Here is a 22126-nt window from a genome sequence, read left to right as displayed (position 1 = left end):
AGGAAGGGACCTCAGTCAGGGTCTTAACAAGTTCTCCAACAAAACACAATAAAAGTACGGGAAATTTTGAGCTTTTCTTTAGCCTAATAATTAATAGGGCATTAAGTATGACTAAATAATAATTTGCAGTTTCTATTTAGGGAATTCGAGCAACGATTTAAATGGTAATTATCAATAACCTTCCGGGCGACCAAAAGACCGGCGACCAAACGACCGAGTACCCCCAATGAGAGCCTAGTATAGTGTAGTGAAATTGTCAAGCAAAGATCAATGCATCCTCAAAAAATTCAAAATAGAATAATGGATACAGGAAATTTATTGACGTTTTCGTAACTTGGATCTTTTTTTCGTATCTTGAGGCACTCGTTTGCATCTCAAAAGGTTGTAACCTGAAAATTTCTTACCTAGAGGCATTCGTAAGTAGAGGTATGACTGTATGCTGATTGATTTACAACTCTTACGTTGATGCAAACACACAATTAAAAAAAATACTTTAATCAGAATTTTGGTGCTATAGAACTTGGCCACTTGAATAGTCAGCCAGTCAAAATCTGCCGAAAGTTTACTGCCTGTCACTTCCAGTGAGTTAAAAAGAAACATGACCTAGTGCATTGCGTCACTTTGGAATTTTATGCTAGCAGCACGTGTATTAAATTGAAAGAGCATATATGTACAGTGCGTGTGTTGTCATCTTAGCAAATCTGTGTGCGTACGCACTGTGTAATGTGCGTGTCTTCTGTTGCCGCAGGCTCTTTTTTGAGCGGATTACAAGTTTTAAAGAGTCGCAGATTCAACACCTCCTCAAATCTGACACACACTGACGCCGCTTTCAAGCAAGTGAGATTGGAAAGACACGTGTCTGCGGTGGCGGCAGTGTTTCTTTGCTTCTTTTCTCCGCCCCGCCATTGCGTTGGCGGTTGTATGTCATTGGGTTGAGTTTACATTTCACTGTTAAAGCCTTCAAAGCCACCACTTGAGCTTGATGGACACTCACCTTGTCATCATATGTTAAATGACATTTTTACTGTGTTTTATTTTACTATGTGAAATAGGACATCTGGTTTTATTTATTCTGAAAATCTTAGAAAATATCAAATCAAATCAAAACAATTAAATGCTCAAGTCCTCTCATCCTTTCAGATTCGGTAAGAGTTGCTGACATCGTGTGACCATGTTTTTCTAGGCCGTTTCAGTGCAACAGTAAACATAAACGCCATAAATGGAAAAGAAAAAGTAAAATCTTTCATTGTTTACTGGACTAGGATGTTACATAATTTGTCCAAAATTAAAATAATTACTTTTATAACAGGATGGTTGAAATAAAATCAAATTAATTACAGGATTTGTAATTGATTAATCTCATTTTAATGTAATATATGTTTAATATCTCAAAATATTTTTTAGCACTAATTTGCTAGAGATTTTTGCTGACATTTTAATGCTGCTCACCTAGTTTTTCCATTCACTCTCGATAAAGTGTGTTTTGACTCCCATGTACTTATCCTTGCTCATCAGAGAGACCATCCTGAGAACCACTGGGCGATTGAGTTTTACGTAGTCCTTTTTCTGTTATAACTTGGCCCTTCTTTTACAAGTTCATGCTTTTACCAAGTTCGGTAATCGTGGGTTGACAAAGTCAGCTAAATCTGGAGCAGCTTCAGTGATCAGTCCAGTTAGATTTGTGTTTTAAAAAAACAATGCAAAATTTAACTGACAACCATTGATTATTGCACAATTTCGGAAGCAAAAGAAAATCAAATCAGAATATGAGGTAACACTTACATGTGCAGATAATTCTCACAGGTGAATTATAGTGTATATTTTTTTATTATTGCATTTTCGAAGGCGGCTCTGTGGACAAATGGTTAGCACGTCGACCTAACTATCTGGGGTCGAGGGTTCAATCCCACGCTCACTGTATGGAGTTTGCATGTTCTGCAATGCTTGTGTGGGTTTTCTCTGGGTACACTGTTTTCCTCCCACATCCCAAAAGCATGTTGGTTGAACACTGGTATGAGTGTGAGCGTGAATGGCTGGCCGTCTCCTTGTGCCCTGCGATTGATTGCCTGGCCACCAATTCAATCAATGCCCATGGTTAGCTAGGCTAAGCTCCATCGCTTCTCACGATCATTGTGAGGATAAGCTAAGCGGTTCAGAAAATAAATAAATAAATGAATTAATGTATTATCTATTTTATCAGCACCAGAAGGGGCAGCACCAAAATTGGATTGTAGCACACTGTTCCAAATATTAAAAAAAGGATATTTTTCCATATTTAACGCATTTGCTGTCATTGATAGTCCATCCATTCCATTTTGACTCGAAGGCTGCCAGTCTCATAGTTCAGAATGGATTGACGTCCGTCACTGTCAATGGCATCCAATTTAAAAAAAAAAAAACACAAACAGTTTTTGATTAGGGGATGGGCTAAAAGGGATTAACTCCTCCAAAGTATCATTTGAGGTGTAGTTTTACCTACAAAAAGCCAAAGAAAAGTCAAATCTAGCCCCCTGTTGAGTTTAAGTCTTTGCAAAAAATTCCACTATCTTCTCCAACAGGAACCCGCATTCCCAGGTCTGCTCCTATCTCGCTGTTCAGGTATTGTAGGGAGCTTAACCCCCCTTTCCCGGCTCCGTCGGCCTCCATTTTCTTCTCTCTTTGCCCCGTTTGGTGCATGTTGTTGACACGGCGGCGCAGGGAATAATGGATTCTCTTGTCGGCCGCCTTGTATTTTCCCGCCCAGCCTGTTAGGCTGCCGTGTAATAGCGGCAGAGGGGAGGTTATGCGGCGCTGATAGTAATGAAGCTTTTTCTTCCTTTTTTCTTTTTTAATACGGAATGTTTGCGGGCCGGGGCAACGCTCGCTGCTAATCCTACCCTGCAGCTCTGCTAGCTACATGGCTCTGTAAATGTGTGAGGGTTAGTCTCTCTCTCACACACACACACACACACAAACACACACACACGCCTTCAGGCAAACTTTAAGTCAACATGCATTTTGACTCCTTGTGCACTTTTAATGAAATGTGGCCTGCTCCTGTCAAAGCTGATATGTTATTTCTTACAATATTTGATGCATTTGTAAACACTTTATCAGTGCCAAGTGTAATGGAACAGTCAGGAATTCCTATTTGAAGGAATAGCATCAGAGTCGCAATTCCTATTTAACTCATTGGCTGCCGATAGCTATTGACGTCTGTTGTCGTTAATGGCTAAATTTACATCTAAATAATATATGGGTTAAGGTCACTCTTTTGTTTACATAGACGTTTTAAATGATACGTTTACAAGTGCCACCATTCACAATTGTAGATCACCAGCAACATCTACGTCCTGTACGCAAAAAAGACAAAAACGTAAATAGGCCTACTATAATACATACATATGTAGGGGGTTAAACTTGGCCTGATATTCACTTTTGAAGAATGGGTAAACCTAGAGCATGTCATCAGGTTTTTAAAAACCCGAATATTAAGATATCTGAAAGTGTCAATGTGTTCATATGGCCTTGTATAATCACATTTGTGCCAAAACACCCATTATGAAACGGTTATTGGCTTCATGGAAACGTAGCCAATCACTGCGTTGAATCGATGTCCTCTAAGCAAAGCATTTGATTTGAATCCATGCATTGTTTTTATGTAAATGATTCACCCACCCTAATTCTGGTTAAAAAAAATAAAATAATAAACTAGTAGTTGTTATAGTCCGGCTAGATTGTGTGTATTTAAGTGTATGTTTTTACTCCGCCTTTGTATCTAATTGCTTTAATAACACCTGGTGTCTAATCCCAGTTAATTAAAGTGCTCCAATTAGACGGTTACTTTTTCAGCATCACTTGAAAGACTGGGACGGGAGGGAAGGCCTGGAGGAAGACCACCACGTACACACACGCACACAATGCATCTCACTCAAGAAGCAATGCATTTTTGTGTCATTGTATGCTGTACGTCAGTGACACATTTTCTGTAACTACATCTTAGGTACTAGATATCCATGTTATTATCCGCTTGTTGTTTTTTGTGTGATTATTTATTCGGGCTGATATTGTGCGGAAGGTATTGGAGAGAAAGGTTAAGGCCCTCCTTTAAAGACGAGCCAGAAATGTCAAGTGTCTCCCCTCAGGCTGCTGCCACCGTCTCTTCCTGTCGTACCGAGATACCCGAAGGGATCTTTACTATACACACATGCATGCACACACACGAGGACAAAAGTCAGGAGTCGCTAGTAGTGACTGCCTCCAGTCTTTCATCTCGTTGTGTTCGCAGTTTCAACTCTATAATGGAGGAAATGGAATTCCCCTATTATAGAGCTGGAATTGGAGACTTTTTAGGAAAGGCTGCCATAGTTTGGCGTTTATATCAATTTGTATTGAGCACAAGTTTAATATTGTCATACATAACAAATACCTGTATGTACTTTATCAACCCCCAAGTAAAACTCATGTCTTAATTCAGACTCATTGTGTTCACTGCTTAAACTGAAAATAAAGGAATCACATTCAGATAACCAATGATGTAGGCAGATCTATAGAAAGGAACCTATATAATTTGTATTCATCACATTTAATGATGCCAAGACATTTGTCATTTGCATGAAAAAGTTTGATATTTATATTTAGCACGTTTAGTATGTTTTGAAGATTATCAAGTAAAAAAAAATAAGGAATAGATGCTTTCCAGCTAATCTGGAGTACATACAAATTTCTCTTTCTACATTATTTATCTTGAGTATATGAGTGATATGGGCAAGACAATACCGTCCGTTCAAGCTGTTTTGTTAGGAATTGTGACTTGAAATATATTAATGAATACTGTTTCTAAGACATTTTCAAATTGATGGTTTTCACATATTTACATTTTCTTGTGCCTGCTTTTCTCTAGAGAGAATTGTTTAAAATGGCTGCAGTATACACATACACACACAGCATAGACAATTTCATTTTTTACAGTATTTATACATAAGTTTCCTGCCTTTCTTGTTTCTGTTTTTTCACAATTATTTTGTCTTTAGGCCATGAAATAATGTCAAGACAAATGTTTCATGACAAACCCAGGGAGGTATATTTTTGAATTTCACATTTCTGTCAGACTTTTGAATGGCATTCTACACCTACAGTTCCAGTTACCGACCAACAGAGGGAGGCGGTTGGCCACTACAAGTCTTTCTACTTTCCATCTGCACTCACTGTTCACCTCAACTAGAAGTAGTGTTGCATTTATAGCTAACATTACACACTGAACCCAAATAACCCTGAGTGGTACTTTATGTATATTTTGATTACAAATCATTCAAATTTAACCTGATAAATTCAGGATTTGTTTGCTATCTTCCACAAGAAACTAACATGTTGTCACACAACCTCTCAATTAAATGATGTAAGTAAAATTTTAGCCCCCCTACCTTCGCTGCGTCTGCAAAATTGAATTAGCATCACTTAAAAAGACAAGATTCTATGTTGGAGAGAGGAGAATGCTTGGCGAAAAGCTTTTCTTCCTTGATAAGACTTCAGAGGAGGTTCTCATTAATAAGATGTTTACATTATCCACGCTCACACGCCTCTCAAGGAACAAGGCTCAATGCAACTAAGCAACTAATTGGAGGACCACCGATATCGAGGTTTTTTTAATTTTATTTGATTTTCTGCCTTGTTTCTCTTGTTTCTAGCCGAGTCCGATACCCAGCCCGGTCCTGGGAGGGAAGCCCAATGCCAGCCAATCGCTGCTGGCTTGGTGCCGCGAGGTGACGCGTGACTATCGTGGCGTGAAGATCACCAACTTCACCACATCCTGGAGGAATGGCCTGGCCTTCTGTGCACTGCTGCATCATTTCAGGCCCGACGCCATGTATGGACAAATACACACACACACACACGCACAACTGTTTCACTGCCATTGATGCTGATAGCCGTCTAAACTATTTTGACTGGGAGTGCCTAGCACTTGCCACTGTTTAACACACCCAATTTCTCTGCTGTTTTTCAGAGACTACAAGTCGCTCAATCCTCAGGATATTAAAGAAAACAACAAAAAGGTAAGAGGCGCCCTCCCATTGTCATTTAGCTCCCTCGCCACCACATCCCTGATCAGCCTTATTTCCACATCAGCCATTAATCCCTCCGCGCAATGCGGGTGTGCTATGGTAGTTTGGTTTGCGCTACCACCCCCAGCTGTAGTAAATGGATGTTGAAATGCGCTCATCTGTCGCAGGCACCCGCAGAGAGGATGTGGCTAGAGTATGTTGTTGGAAAAAGGACGCAATGAATATGTGCTCAAAGCATCAGCACGTGTGATTCTATTAAATGGGTTACATATACAGTCGTGCCTTGAGATATGAGATTAATGTATTCCGGGACTGAGCTCGTATGTCGATTTGTTCGTATCTCAAATCAACGTTTCCCATAGAAATGAACTAAATACAAGTTAGTTTGTTCCCACCCTCTGAAAAACAAAACAGGATATTACATTGGAAAAAAAGTATTGGTTGTAATTCACCATCTACTAACAGAGTAACAAATAACTAGTGGTAATGATGTTTAATAATAAAATGAGACTTTAAAACAGGGGTCCCCAAACTTTTTCCTGTGAGGGCCACATAACTTTTCCCTTCTCTGATGGGGGGCCGGTGTCAGTTTGTAACAGAAAAAGTGTGACGATCGTAGGGGAGCTTAATTTTTTTTTATTGTTTTCCAGAAAGCCACACATAACCAAATAACCCTTTCCAGGTTCTTTACAGAAAAAAAGTCAGGAAACATATAATAACACTATTAATGAAATAAATAATAACTAAATAACCCTCTCTGAGTTCTTCACAGAAAAAACAGGAAATAAATAACACTATTTATGAAATAAATAATAACTAAATAACTCTCTCTGGGTTCTTCATAGAAAAAAAAGCCATGGAACATTAACTTTCTGTTGTGCCATGCACAATCTTCTCCCTTTGATCTGAAGTTTATGCACGACACCACAACCGTCATTACAGAATCCCACGTCAACATTTTGCAGCACAGTGCTTGCTGGTGAATTTGGCAGTGGACTCCTAGCGGGGCGGTGAGACCCCTTTTTTCCAACTCCCGGTTCATGCGTCCCATTATTAGACCGCGAGTTTCGGCCACCATGCTAGGAGCCCCGTCAGTCGTGATGCTAGCTAGCTTTGACCAGTCCAGGTCCAACTTCTCCATGGTTTGGCACACTTTGTCAAAAATATCCTCTCCCGTTGTAGTCCCTTTGAGACTTTGGAGGGCTGCCAGATCCTCGCAAATCTCAAAGTTTGCGCTAACTCCACGAATAAAAATGAGCAGTTGCTCTGTGTCTTGCACGTCCGTGCTTTCATCCAGTGCTAATGCAAAAAAGTCAAATTATTTCGTCTTCTGCTGCAGCTGGGCATATACATTACTCCCGATTTCTTCAACGCGTCTGGTCATTGTACTCACCGACAGACTTACGGCATTAAATGCATGTTTCTTCTCGGGACACACCTCCTCCGCGACAGTATCCATACATTTCTTAACAAACTCTCCGTCAGTGAAAGGCTTACCGCTGCTTGCTATCAATTTAGCAACCCAAAAGCTGGCCCGAACGGATGCCTGGTTCTGCTGAGATAGTAGTCCACTTTTTCGCTTTGAGAGTTTGTCTGCTCGTATTTGGCCTTGCAATCTATCGTACTTGTCTTTGTGACGGGATTCATAGTGTCGGCAAAGATTGTATTCTTTGAATACCGCCACCGTCTCTTGACAAATGAGACAAACAGCCTTTTCTTTGCATTGAACAAAAAAATAATCGTTTGTCCACTCCAGGTTAAATAACCTGCATTCTGAATCAATTTTTCTCTCACCTAACTTTTTCGCCATTATTCCGTTCTCAAACAGGTTGCAGTTTTAATATGCTTGAATAGTCCGCGATGGTCCCAGGGCTCTGCCCTCACCTGCGATCGTCCAGATGTCTCGGTAACACTGCTCGTGCATGCAACGGTGGACGTGCCCGCATGCATCAAAGGGAAACACTCTCCCCGCACGTGTCACCAAAGAAGCAATGCGAAGCCCCGCTTCACTGGGATGATTTGTGGGCTCAGCAGGGGTGCAATGAACCAAACACAAGATTAAAACGTCCCAGTCTTCAAGGCCAAATAGGGAAAAAAATCCGATAGCGTCTCTGGTATTGTTCAGAGGGCCGGTCCAAATGTGCCGGCGGGCCGCATCCCCCCCCAAAAAATAAAAAAAAATAAAAAATAAAAAAAAATAAAAAATAAAAAAAATTTAAAAAAAAAAAAAATCCGATAGCGTCTCTGGTATTGTTCAGAGGGCCGGTCCAAATGTGCCGGCGGGCCGTATCCGGCCCGCGGGCCGTAGTTTGGTGACCCCTGCTTTAAAACAACGTGGAATTCGCGGATGTAGGAGAGAGTGAGAAAGAGAGAGACCCGACGGATGGGCTCGTAACGTAACAAACTTTAAATTTAAATTAAATGAACTTTGATTCCTATACACACACTTAAAAAAATGTTATCTTGCGTTGCACTAAATTGAAACCTTATTGTGCAATAACCAAGGCAAAGAGGTCAATGTATTCCATAGCGGCTTCCTGCTTCTCCATACGTATTGGCGAGCCAGCTCAGTCACGCATACACTACTAATGTTTTCCGAATATTTTGTGCTTAATATCGATTGTCATCATACGCCTTTTCTTCGCACTACCCTTCATTGCACCAGCTTGCTTTGGACACCTTAATTCTGCACTGACTAACGCAAAAAAACAGGGAAAAAATGCAACACCACCCAGTGCTCGTGGAGATCTGTGCAAGAGGGAGATGCGCCGAGAAAGGCAGTGCGCTGAAATCATAAGCAGCCTCTCGCGTCTGCTCGTATCTCAAAATTTGGCTCGTATCTCAAGGTAAATATTTGCTCTGAATTTTACTCGTATCTCAAATTCCTCGCATGTCACGGTATTACTGTACCAGATTTTTTGTATCAAGCCGTACCTGAGTATAAGTCGCACAAGAATGTACAATGAAAGTGGCAAAAAATATTTAAGTCGCACTGGAGGATAAGTTGCATTTTAGGGGTCCGTTTTTTAATTGACCAGAAATCAAGAACAAACATTATACGTTAAAGTAATAGTAAAATAGACAACAACATGCAAAAACGCCCATTATACCTGACGGCTGCGGAGGGGACTTTTTCACCGGCTGAGGGCAGTGTTTCATCGGGATTCGTGTATATCACGCACCCGAAAATTTTGCACGTTATACTCGAATAAAGTCGCAGGCCCAGCCAAACTATGAAATCATTGGTAATAGTTTATTAGCTGTACCTTAAAAGAAAAAAGAAAACCAACAATTCTTAATGATTATGGACAAATTAGTAGGGGTGTAATGATGTATAGAGATCATTATCAATATATTGTTTTTATTTTAGGGAACCAGCAAAATAAACAATTGAACACAATGATTAACAATCATCTTCATTTGCTGTTTTGGTAAAAAAAGGGTTTAGCAGACCTTGTATTACAGGCAAATAGTGTAATTGCTGTCAAAAGAAAAAAGAGGCTCAAAAAATAGTATTTGAACAAATGGGAATTAGCGTCTTGAAGCTGTTAGTCTGGTATCAGAACAGTTGTTAATTACAAATCAGATTCTAAAAAAGTTGGGGAATTATACATATTGTAAACAAAAATTGAACAAAATGATTTGGAAGGGTCAAATTTCATCATTTTATTCAGAATAAGAGAAGACGAGTTTCTCTTATTGAGTAAAATAAATGCTGTTCCATTCTTGTTTAATACAGGCCTCTAAACATTCAACTGCCTTGAGGATTCTTTGTTGCACCTTTAAAATAAAAATGTTCTGTAAAAGTAAATACCTTGATATCAGGCCTCCCACTTCAATACAAGGATCCTATTCTACGCAGTCACGATGTTGTATTTAATGTTTCGTGTGACATTATCAGGTTGAAAAAATGTCTTCTTTAAAAAAAAATAAAGAGAGAGATCTGGATTAGAGTACATATTCTACAAGAAGCTGAAAAGACTTTTCAGCATTGACGGTGCCTTTCCACATATGCAAGCGGCCCATGCCCTCCTTACTCATGCAACCCATACCATTACAGATCCAAACTCCTGACATGGCGGCCCATTCTCCATTAGGAACTTCAAATCATGATTTGTCCGAGTATAGAACTGTTTTCCACTTTGCTATATTGCATTTTAAATGATCCTTGGCCCAAAGAAAATTGATCCTATTTATAAGATGCAATTGAGCCCGTTAATTTTGTTCTGACCAAACTATCCAGAATATTCCTGAGAGGTGGGCTTCAGGGTTGGCATCTCTGCACATTTGTTATTGTTCTTGACTTTACAGACATTGGCAAATTGCTCTCTAAAATTCATCTAAAGTGGCGCACTTGATTGCAAATTACAGTAATACTGTGTGTGTATGAGTGTATTTTACGTTTAAAACATTAACATTTTACTTGCCCAACTATGAAGGGTTCAACAAATACATGCGTGAACATTCACCGTACAGTATGTTTTTCTCCTCACTGTATATTCAGATTCTTACCTTGAGTTAGGATCTTGTCAGCCTCACCTTGTTTCCCTCGGCTCTTTTTCGGTGTACACCACCCCACACACACAAATGCTCAGACGTGGAGCCACCCCAAGTCCAGCCCCGAAGGGCTACAGCGATACGCGTGGGCTTCCTCCAGCTTGATTTCCTTCTCCTCATACACACTCTGGCTGGGCGATAACCTCTGGTGGCCCTGTTAGGCATGAATGCCAGCCTGTTGACAATAACCACAGCCAGAGAGCCAATCCCATATCTGCACACACACCCACCACCTTGCTTTAGGTGTCTCCTCGAGTAGCCCCGGAGAAAATTGGCTAGATATAAGTAATGTGGGAATATGCCGTGGAAGGCGATATCCAGAGAATAGCCGAACTGGTGTCGGTGTTGTGGCATGCTGTCCGAACGCTTTGCTATCGCCCAGGTGGCGGGCCAAAGCGGGTCTTTGCTGCCTGCTTATTTGTCCCAGAAGAAGATAGTGAGGGCACTTCTTGACCCATTTTTTATCTTTTCAACCTCCGTTGGATTCACTCGCATCTTTTTGCTTACCACTCCTTTCATTGGTATCATATTGGTAGTTAGACCTTGTAGGCCCCAGAAAGGGCAACGACCCACCACACTTAGGCCACAATAGAAAAACTGCAACCCACTGTTTTCTTTTTGGGAAAAGATAACGTTTTGAGGCGACACGTAATGTGCTGCATTACTGTTGTTTACTGTTAATCAAACTACATTAATTGTGTCGTAAAGGAAGTCACTCGGATCTCGGGGCAAAGAAAGATAAAGGATGCAAAACATCACAAAGTAGGTGAACATTCTTTCAGTCTTCAACGAACTGGACTCAATAACTTGGAGAATGTCAGAGGCTGTGGAGAAGAGGCAAAGATTCCAACTGAGATTGGAAGCAAAAACATGTCAACATTGAGGTGGCAGATCAACCTTACCTGGTTTCTTCCACGACTATAGATGGCAGACCGGAATTAAAGTCCCACTATTACTGATTTTATACACCAATGAAGTAATATAATCTTGTCAATTAGTATTCCAAAATTAACTTTCAAGACTCACACAGATCCATAAATATATGGCTCTCCGCTAACCTGTGAGGTAAAATATGGAAACCGCTGGTGAGAGACCCGAGTCCCGAACGCACCAATAGGAGCATCACGTCGGCACTGTGGCGCTGACACCACCTCTAGTGCCTTTTTAATGGTAATTTCTCTTCTCCATGCAATGATGCTCATTGATTTGCAAAAGCGTAATAATGTCAAAATAATTCAGTGTCTTTTTACTTTAAAAGTGGTAAAATGACAAAAAAAATATTTTTATATAAATATATTTTTACTTTTAAATTCTGAGTATGGCTCTCAAGGAATTATATTTGAACACATGAATTGTCTATGGCTCTCTACGTCAGATTTTTTACCCCTGGCCTAGAGACAGTAGCACTAAGATAAAACAGGAGGCGGAGCTAGAAGTAGCAGAGATGATGCTGATGGTTTACTTAGAAGTGACCAAGTTGGATAGGATAGGATTTGAAATGAGACAAGAAGGTCAGTCAAGGATGGGCGTTTTGGGTACAAGATCAGAGGGAGCAGACTTTGATGGTTTGGGCATGTCCAGTGGAGAGAGAGAGAGTAACTATAGTGACTAGAAGGATGTTGAGGGTGGAACTGCGAAGGGAAGAGGGGTAGAGGTCAATCTGGGAGAAGATATATGGATGTAGAGAGGGAAAGTGGCTGGTGTCGAGGAGGATGATGCCATGGGACAGGGTAAAATGGAAAAAGTTGACATGTGACATTTGATTATAAATTTATTTTTACATTGTTGTTTAATCTAATTTCTTATTTTTGTATTTATAATCTGTTTTTTTCACTTTTATTAATGAATTCATGGCGGATTGATGGATGAGTGGTCATAGTTCTAGGGTCCAGGGCAAGAGTGTCAGACTCGGGTTGGTTCGCAGGCCGCATTAACGTCAACTCAATTTCATGTGGGCTGAACCATTTTAGATATAATATTTAGATTTTTTTAAATGGATTAAAAGAACTGGATTAAAACCCCTGAATATTCAGTTTTTTATAGATAAAAACATTTTTATTTTAGCTTTTTTTAATATATATTTTTAGATTTTACAAAATCACATAAAAAATTGATGAAAAAAATTACAATTATTGATTTAAAAGGGGGAAAATCAGGAAATTTAATATACATCTATACTCTTCATTTTAATTTGATCCTAAAACAGAAAGTCGGCACTCATGATTTACTTTCCCGGGCCACACAAAATGATGCGGCGGGCCAGATTTGGCCCCCAGGCCGCCACTTTGACACATGTGGTCTAGGGTTTGATCCCAGGTCGGTCCTCACTATGTGAAGATTTCATGTTCTCCCTGGGGCTTGCGTGGGTTTTCTCCAGGTAGTCCGGTTTCCTCCCACATCCCAAATACATGCAGGGTAGGCTGGTTGAACACTCTAAATTGCCCCTAAGTAAGAGTGTGTGCGTGAATGGTTGTCCGTCTCCTTGTGCCCTGTGATTGGGTGCCCACCGATTCTGGGTGTCCCCTGCCTGTTGCCCATAGTTAGCTGGGTTAGGCTCCAGTACTCCGCCCAACAAAATGAATGATTTATTTATTTTTAATTTTGGCAGCCTCCATAAATATAGGGTCCAGCACATATGAATGAATAATTGTTGTTGTAGTTGTTAATAGTAGAAAGGGGGAAGCCTCTCGATGAGTCACCCATGAGATTTCCACACTCTCCAAAAGGGAAAAATATGCAATTCTCACAGATTTAGTGCTGCCACATTTAAACATTTGAATGAAAATATTTTTTAACAAATGTACTGTAATATTATGATCATATTTTTTTATAATTATCACTTTGGGGGCAATCTAATAATTGCCTGCCCCTATTTAAACTCATTTTACATCCCTTTTGTGATGTATTTTATCAAAGTCAATTTTGAATCCTACTGATCAGCGTCATTTCATGAAAGCAAAAAGCGTAATTAAAAAAAAAAGGATCATAATGAAATGTTTTCAGAGTGGCCGAAAGCATGGCCGACTAGTTGTTGTTATTATTGGGGCAGTATTGAACGCGAGCACACCTATCTGCTCCTTTTCACAGCTCGTTGATAGACGCGGACCTCCTCACCCGCCTTCTTTTAGCATCCATCTGTGTGCAGTGATTGCAATGAGCTCAGACCTTGCTGAATTATGACAGATAAGGACAATCAATACCGGGACCGGTTAGTCGGCGGGGGGAAAACAGAGAAGTTAATATTTAAGGAGAAAAGACACGTTATCTGCGCATATGCCTCAATGATTGTCATGTATGTATGTTTTTGAGGTGTTTTCTCTGTATTGGATCTTTTTGAGTGTGTAGAGAGCAGGAGACCGGGCCAAGGAGAAGTCATTTGGCGCGCCATCTGATAGTGTTGCACCAAGCGCTTTGAGGAGGCGAAGTAGGGGTGTTGATGATTGACAGCGATAGATAGCTGTCAGTCACCAAGGGGGGATGGTGCAGGGAACAGCGGCCCGGGGCGGACCACGATGACATTTAGTCCCCAAGCATTGTCGGTGGGTTAATGGAAAGTGAGCAAGTAGAGATAGTTGTCCTTTTTGCCCTCATTGCCATATGAAAAAAACTGCATAACACACTCCTATGGGTCTTGTTCGCTGCCATTGACAGCAATAGACATCCCGTCCACTGAAACTTGGAAGCCTGGCCTCACAATTGAATGGCACAGTAGCATGAAGAAAAAAATCTATTATTTTCATAAAAGTGGCTCTATAAACACTTTATTGGTTTAAAAATGTGTATTAAAAATTGTATTTTTTTATGATTTCATTTTAGGGGTTTTATATTGGTAGTGCAGTTTTTATCAAAATGTGCAATGATCCCCTGACACTTTTTTAAGTTAAAACTAAACCCACCAAGTAGGTTATTTTAAAACGCTCCAATACAATGTAAATTTATTTAGCTGATTCTCTTTTTTGTGCAGCAATTTAAAACATTTATTATCTCATGTAATTCTTCTAACTTTTTTAAGGAGACACATTAAGATGACAGATAACAGTAAGACATATTGAGCCAGGAGAACCAATTTATAAACTTTCTCTGGCTGGACAGTAAATGTTACTATGTTGCTATGGAGGACTAAAGCCAAAATTAAAAAAAGATTGATGACGTGGCATATAATTGTGGCGGATGTTTGTAGTGCCCACGATCAATGTATCACATAACGAGGTTCTGTCACAGCTCGTTTCTGTTAGCTGCTGCACACACAAATTGTTGTCAGCAGAGAGAAGTAATGGCACACGGGCAATATGTTCCTGACCCCTATTAAGAACATGTAACATCTTTGGACTTCATGACTTCACAACCATGATGATCTTAACAATCTAATATAGTCATATCGCACACCCCTAATTAAAATGTATTTTTCGTAGTAATTTACTGTTAGGGTGGCCCGGTGGAGCAAGTGGTTAGCGCATCAGCCTCACAGCTTTGGGAACCTGGGTTGAAATCCAGGTCACGTCCACCTGTGTGCATATGCGTGGGTTTCCTCCGGGTAATCCGGTTTCCTCCCACATTCCAAAAACATGCATGGTATGCTGATTGGACACTCTAAATTGCCCCTAGGTATGGGTGTGAGTGTGCATGGTTGTCCGTCTCCTTGTGCCTTGCGATGGGCTGGCCACCGATTCAGGGTGTCCCCCGCCTCTGGCGCGGAGTCAGCTGGGATAGGCTTCAGCACCCCCATGCGACCCTATTGAGGATAAAGCGGTTCAGAAAATGAGATGAGATGTATATCTAATATGAAGTTTATTATCAGGAAAAAACAAATTAATGGTTTTAAAAAGCCTATTTTTAGGCTTGAAATACCTTATTTCTTTTTCCATTAATTGTAAAAATCACTATTTATTTTTTTCCTCTTCATTATGTATTCTTTGAATGGTGCGGCTGATACAGTCATGTGATTTATAGTCAGAAAAATATGTTTTATACGGATTATGTAAGTTATTATTATCATTTTATACTATTAATGGCACTAAAAGATCATTCTCAGCAAGTCCCCCAAGCCCAAATAAACGGCATTGAATAAAGTCGTTTTTGCACAATTGGCCCTCAGCGCCTGATATGTGAGAAAAGCAAAACAGACTAGCATGTGACACCAAGGTCAAAAAGACCGTTGTGAGCGTCAAAGGCAGAGACAAACCCCCTTCGTCCTTGCGCACCTCTCACATTCTCACTTTCTCCTTACTCTGTCTCCCCTCCATTCTTTTTCAAAGTTGTCGCTCCTTTTCAGCGCCAACGGGAACAATGGCAGCACGCTTTGCTGCTTTCAGTACGTGTTAGAAACCCAATCAGGGCCACAGGTTTCAACCATATTCATTTTCTTTCTTTTCATCCTCTCCTTGTACACCTTTTATAAGCACACAAACTAAAGTCTGTTCTCTCTTTACACACTTTTGAGGTTAGATGTTTGACAGCCATTGTTTGCATCGGAATCGAATAAAAAAAGAGTGCATACAAAGGATGTCAGCCGTGCTTATAAAATGTAAAACGTGTTAAATGCATTTAAAGTTTGTTATTAAACTATAAAAATACACGAGAAATAAACAAATGCTTACTATCAATACCCCCATATAGCCACACAAGTACATCAGGGCTAAGTTAGATAGAGAAAACCCACGCAGACAAGGGGAGAACAGGAAAACCCCACACAGGAAGGTTGGAACCCTTAGAGCAGGGATTGGGAACCTTTTTGACAGGGAGATCCTTAAACAATTCATTTTTTTCAAATGGTATTCCTTGAGAGCCTTACTCAGAATTTAAAAGTCAAAATACATGAAAATGTCTGCATTTTTTTAGTCATTTCACCACTTTTAAAGTCGAAAAAGTCTCGGAATTCCTTTGACAACATTCTTACGCTGTTGCCAATCAATGAGTATGCATGAAAAAGAGTCTAGTGAAAAAAAATATGATTAAAAGGGTGTTAGAGGTAGTGTCAACGCCACGTGACGCTCCTATTGGTGCATTCGAAACTCGGCTCTATCACCAGCGGTTTCCATACTTGAAGTAGTATTGATTTCCAAAAATATAAAATAAACATCAAGAAGTCTGCAATGCTGGCAATATAAAATAAGCTAGACCTTTAAGTTGCACATTTGGCCAATCTTACTCTCAGTCATTTGCTGGAGTATTTTGCTTCGTTCCCAAACCGCAAGATTCTTATGTAGAATTTGAAGAACACGCCAAGAGTCTTTTTTAGGTCTGGGTAAGGGGTAAATCATGCCTGGAATAGGAAATGAGACAAAGGAGACCTGCAACAGGTTGAAATGAGATCAACACTATCAAGCAAGCTAGATACAAGTTGCGATATGTGTGCGGCTGTGCTGGAGACTGTGTGCGTGTCTGTGTGTGTGTGTGCATGAGTGTTTGAGTGTGGCGCTAATCTATTTATTTACCTGTCATTGGCTGCGATAATGGTTTTCATCCCGTCTCTCTGTCTCCGACTATCAGCTAATGTGAGAGAGAGGTGATTGGCTTCCGTGTATGTGTGCGTCGTGCTTGATAATCAAACCTGTATTTTCTCATCACACTCTAATCAGACCAATTACACGCGTGACGGAGAGCGTGGGCAGGCTGATGTGGTGGAATGATAAGGACATACACACACGCACACACATTGACACAAAGACTTGGATTAAGCGCTCTGTGTAGGGGTATCTCAGTCCCTTATCTGAGACAACCATTCCCTAACATGACCTGTCGACAGTCCTGCCAAAAGGTCTCTCTCTTGCAACCCCAACATAGGCATCAGATACATGGTTGAACTCCTATATTCCGTTTTTGAACCGTTTGAAACACAAAATGATCCAATTCAGTACAGTTTTGGTGATGTCAAATCTCTTAAACAGCCGTTGTTTTTTGGGTCACCAGGCGTACGACGTGTTTGCCAGCCTTGGCATCTCGCGGCTCTTGGAACCGTCGGACATGGTGCTGCTGGCCATTCCCGACAAGCTGACGGTGATGACCTACCTCTACCAAATCCGGGCACACTTCTCGGGCGAGGAGCTCAATGTTGTGCAGATTGAGGCCAACAGCAGCTGCAGCACATACAAAGTGGGTGACTTTGAGACTGACACCAACGCTTCTATTGGCCAAGACAAGTTCTATGCCGAGCTCAACGACCTGCAACCGCAGCCCATCAAAGACACCAAGTCCAACGGCTCCAAAACCGCAGAGGCACCGGCAAAAGTGGAAATGGTAGCGCCGCCAGACAGCTCACAATCCACAGCACCTCCGCCGTCCTCGCCTCCCGTCCCGGAAACTGACATACTGTCATCGGGGTCCGCCCTCCTGAAAGCGAAGACTTTGGATTTTTCCGACCTACCGCTGAAACCGGAAGCTGAAATACCGCAGCAAAGGAGCCGGCCCACCACAGAACAAGGATCATTTGCCGCACCGACGGGGGGCCTGCCCTCTTCCCTCTCGCCCACTCACCAGAAACTGGGCTTTTCCTACAATAGAGATGCTGACCTCATCAAGAAGAAGAGGGCCAGCCTGCGTCACTCAGAGTCCGAGCCCACGTCGGACATCGCAGGACCTTTCAAACATGCGGAGGCAAAAACGAAACAGGTAAACCAATCATACGCAAAAATTCACAGGTAACCCCTGGAGGTTTTTGTTGCTTAACCCTTTGTAGGGCAAATGACAATTTCGGGCCATTAAAAAGGAAAAAAAACACTTCCTGTTCACATCATTGGACATCACACTTTGTGTCACGTCGGCCATAATATTCCCAATCCCATCCCCAAAAATTATGTCCACTAATTTGGATGCCAGATATATTACCATCAATGAATACATTCATAGATTAATAATATGTTAATTACAACAAATACAATTAAATTGTATTAAAACAGAAATACAGTCTGGTTATGGCCTTATGTATCCTTTTTAAAAACATTACTTTAGATTTCATAATATATAACTCATTGCCTGACATTGACAATGATAAATATCCAATGGATTCAAACTTTGTGGTTTGGCTCTGAATTCTCATGTTTCAGTGCTGTCAATAACTGCCAATTAAATAAGCGCCCCACAATATTATGTGGTTTTGTCTTGTGTTTTAAGACAAACTTGCAGCTACGATGAGATTGAGTCGAAAACAAAAGTGATACTATTTTTCTTTGTCTAAGAATTACTTCCTTGCCATTGGGTTAGCCCTCAAACATTTGCCTTTTTCATCCCAGAGCTTAATCTTTCCCCTCGATTGAAACTTTAACGTGCCGTCTTGTCACAAGACACCGAGGGGGCGAGCGTTCATTTCCCCTCGCTAAGCTTCTGGATGACCCCCGTACAGAAATTGTCCCACTCGGCATTAGTCGTCAAATTCGTCATTGCCTGTTTTTTCCGAAACGGCCCGGTAGAACCCCCCTACTTTGACATGTAATCATATTTTTCATTACATTTCTCATCCCCTGGCTTGATGGCAGTCGGTGCTGTGACCACTCAGGCGTGGTGGTGGTTTGCTGCTTCTTCTTTTTTTGCGAGCACACCTCATCCCGTCTCTCACATGCACACACATTGAATGCTGTTCTCCCACCCCCTCCCCTCACAGATTAATGTTTTCTGTTTACAAGTGGAAAGGTCACAGGACAGGTGGGGGAGAGGCACACATTGACAGCTATGATACGCCCATTTTATACCTGTGCTTATATTCTCTCAAGAGAGATGCTGCCAGGACTGTGTTTGGCCTACAATCATACAGCGGCACTACCAGTTTTATACAAGTTCAGTTCAATATATGTCATTGTGACAAGAGATTCATTTGTTTCAGTATTTCCATTCAGAAAGTAAAACTATTCTATTCCATTGATTCTCTACACCAAGTTGGTACTAAGTGTATATCTTTAAATATTCTGCATCATCAGAGACCTTAACAAAAAGTCTATTGTCTTCAACCATTTGTATAGTATTCTGAACACCTTAAATTAAGATTCTCACTCAATACAGTGTAGAATCTAGCATCAGATGACATTCCTGTCCTTTTGCCTGGCACTTCAAACTTAAAGGATTACATTACAGTAAAGCATGCAAGGGTAACTGTATTTGAATACTTCAGCCTTTTCCCCTTAGTGCTTGCTAGAGCAAAATACAGTGGCACATCTACTTACAAAATTCATTGGTTCCAGAACTTGTTTTTTAACTTGGATTTTTAGTAACTAGAGCAGCATTTTACATCGAATAAGCATAATTCTTCCACAATCTTTAATTAATTAATCTTTGTATACGTGAATCATTTGTAAGTAGAGGTACCACTGTAATCTTATGGCAGTGCCATAGGACTGTCATAATCATGACATGACAGCTGCCCAATGCCTAGTTTTGATGTTCACCTTATATTTTCAATGAAAGACCTGTTCACAATGGCCTGCTTTGGCCTCTATTTTTCAAGACAACATCATCTGTCCAAACTGTTTTTCCCCCTACACTCGGGCCAAATGTATCAAACTTTGTGAAAACAGCTCTAAACGAGGAATATTATCATAATTTTGTGAGATCTTGACACACTTCGAGTGAACACTTTTGCTTTGTCTTTCACAGGAAGTGGCTCCTACCATCGTTTCAATTCCTTCTACTGAGAAGGTAACTAATGCTGCAACAGTTTAACCCATGGGTGGGCAAAGCGGTCCTCGAGGGCTGCGGTGGCTGCAGGTTTTTTTTTCAACCGATCCAGACACTTTAACCAATACGATTTCTGCAGAAAACAAGAAGCTCCTGACTGCAATCCTCTAATTGCACTTGTAGTCCTCTAGATTAGTGATAACGTGTCCTCTTTATGGGTTGGAACGATAACCCGCACCCACTATGGCCCTTTGTGGAATAGTTTGCCCACCTGTCTTTAACCTGTCCTTTTACGATTGTTGACCGGCAGTAAATGTTCATATATCAGTGCCGTTGATGGAAATAGGAAAAACGTTTTCCCTGGGGGGGCAGATAATGAACAAATGAGTCGCAGTTGAAATGGATTGCACCTCTATTGCTCCTAATGGAAGCTAATGAGTTAATCATGCACCATTATAGCTAACTAAATATGACAAGCACTATTTGAGCAAATAGTACACCCAATTTTTATGTTGCACTGTGTGTCGTATTACTTTGTGCAGAAGGCGTTATCCCGCCAGGAAGAGCTTAAGGAGCGGGCCCGGCTGCTCCTGGAGCAAGCCCGCCGGGATGCTGCCATGAAAGCCGGCAACAAGACCATTCTGATGGCTGGTGTCAATGCTGTACCCGGTAGAGGCGTCACTGTCTGCGATGTGAGTTGAATTTTTCCACTTGTATGTCAAACTGAAAACCCAGAGTTTAATTTTGGTGGCCACGGGTCTCCCTTTCACTTTGAAACTGTGACTTGTAGCATAAACTCTCTTCACTGCACCATCATGTCCAAAAATATCCTCTCGAGCAAAGAAAGAGGCCTCCAGCTCGTTAACTTGGGCTCACACTCTCTTGACCGTGTCAAAAGCTGTCACGTCAACTTAGTGCTCTCGGTATTTGGTCATCCTTTACCTGCACAATCATCATGACACGACAGCCAATCGCTCGTCCGTTTTTCCCTCAGCAACAACACATGGCGAGTAGGGGGGAAAAAGTACATTTGAGGGCAAAATTGCAAGCACGCTCCACTGAACATAATGCACTCAAGCAAGTTATCCAAGCTTGGAGTAAGTCACTTATGTGCAAGTCTCAACTTTCAAACGAGTCTCAAGTTACAGACAAAAAAAACAAAACAAAAAAACTAATAATACTATTAAAAAAAAAAGGTTGAAACCGTTTTAATCTATCATGACCTTTCACTGACTGTAATAGATCTCCATTCCAATTGATCTGGGCTGACAGTCAATAATCATATTTTAGTGACACTGTTGCCCATAGATGTTCAATTACTGTTAACTAGGAGGGGTTGCAGCCATTATCAATTTCTGGCGGTCAATGGTAGTGAATGTTTTCAAAATGTAGATTATCTCCCGTGAACAGTTGTTTTTCTTTTTCGAAACAAAAGTTTTTGGAAAAGAAATATATCCACAACTAGGCCTGGGCAATATGACAAAAATTGTTATCGCGATAAAAATATAAATGTCAATATCGGTAAGTGTCACAATAACTATCTTTTTTTCAAATTCTGTGAATAAGTAGATAAGTTACTCCTTGTTATTCAATTATGAAAGTAACTGTTACGTTACTTGGAAAAAAGAGAATATGAAATACTCTGATACTTCTTCACTTTGTGGCTTCAACTGTCGTGGCTTCACTACATTGCAGATTTTTTTCTGAGGGATATTAAAAAAGTAGTTCACAAAAATGTTTAAATCTACGATGAAACTCGCAACCGGAAGCCAGATGAAAAATCTGCGACAATTGTTTCATGAGGTACCCTGCCACGTGTCATGTCAAATTTCAGAAATAGCAACTCAAAGTAGTCAAATCTCTCATAGGTTTTTGACAGTCCTGAAAATGATGTATTGAGTCAAAACGTACCTCTGTGAGCTACT

The 22126-nt window shown here is 40.7% G+C and overlaps 1 protein-coding gene across 6 annotated transcripts in view; it reads left to right on the top strand.

Annotated features, from left to right (window-relative positions):
* ehbp1 (EH domain binding protein 1) overlaps nucleotides 1-22126 on the top strand; it is a 161797-nt gene that overhangs the window by 73580 nt on the left and 66091 nt on the right. For all 6 annotated transcript variants that reach the window (XM_077612511.1, XM_077612513.1, XM_077612510.1 and 3 more), the window contains 5 exons: nucleotides 5667-5845; nucleotides 5984-6032; nucleotides 17508-18206; nucleotides 20181-20222; nucleotides 20744-20893. In XM_077612511.1, the coding sequence (XP_077468637.1) occupies nucleotides 5667-5845; nucleotides 5984-6032; nucleotides 17508-18206; nucleotides 20181-20222; nucleotides 20744-20893 (1119 nt within the window). The remainder of the gene's footprint in view (nucleotides 1-5666; nucleotides 5846-5983; nucleotides 6033-17507; nucleotides 18207-20180; nucleotides 20223-20743; nucleotides 20894-22126) is intronic.

This window comes from Stigmatopora argus, chromosome 11, assembly GCF_051989625.1.
Source record: "Stigmatopora argus isolate UIUO_Sarg chromosome 11, RoL_Sarg_1.0, whole genome shotgun sequence".
Lineage (NCBI taxonomy): Eukaryota > Metazoa > Chordata > Actinopteri > Syngnathiformes > Syngnathidae > Stigmatopora > Stigmatopora argus.
The sequence above is the reverse complement of the archived record's forward strand: the minus strand, read 5'-3'. Positions and strand labels throughout refer to the sequence as shown.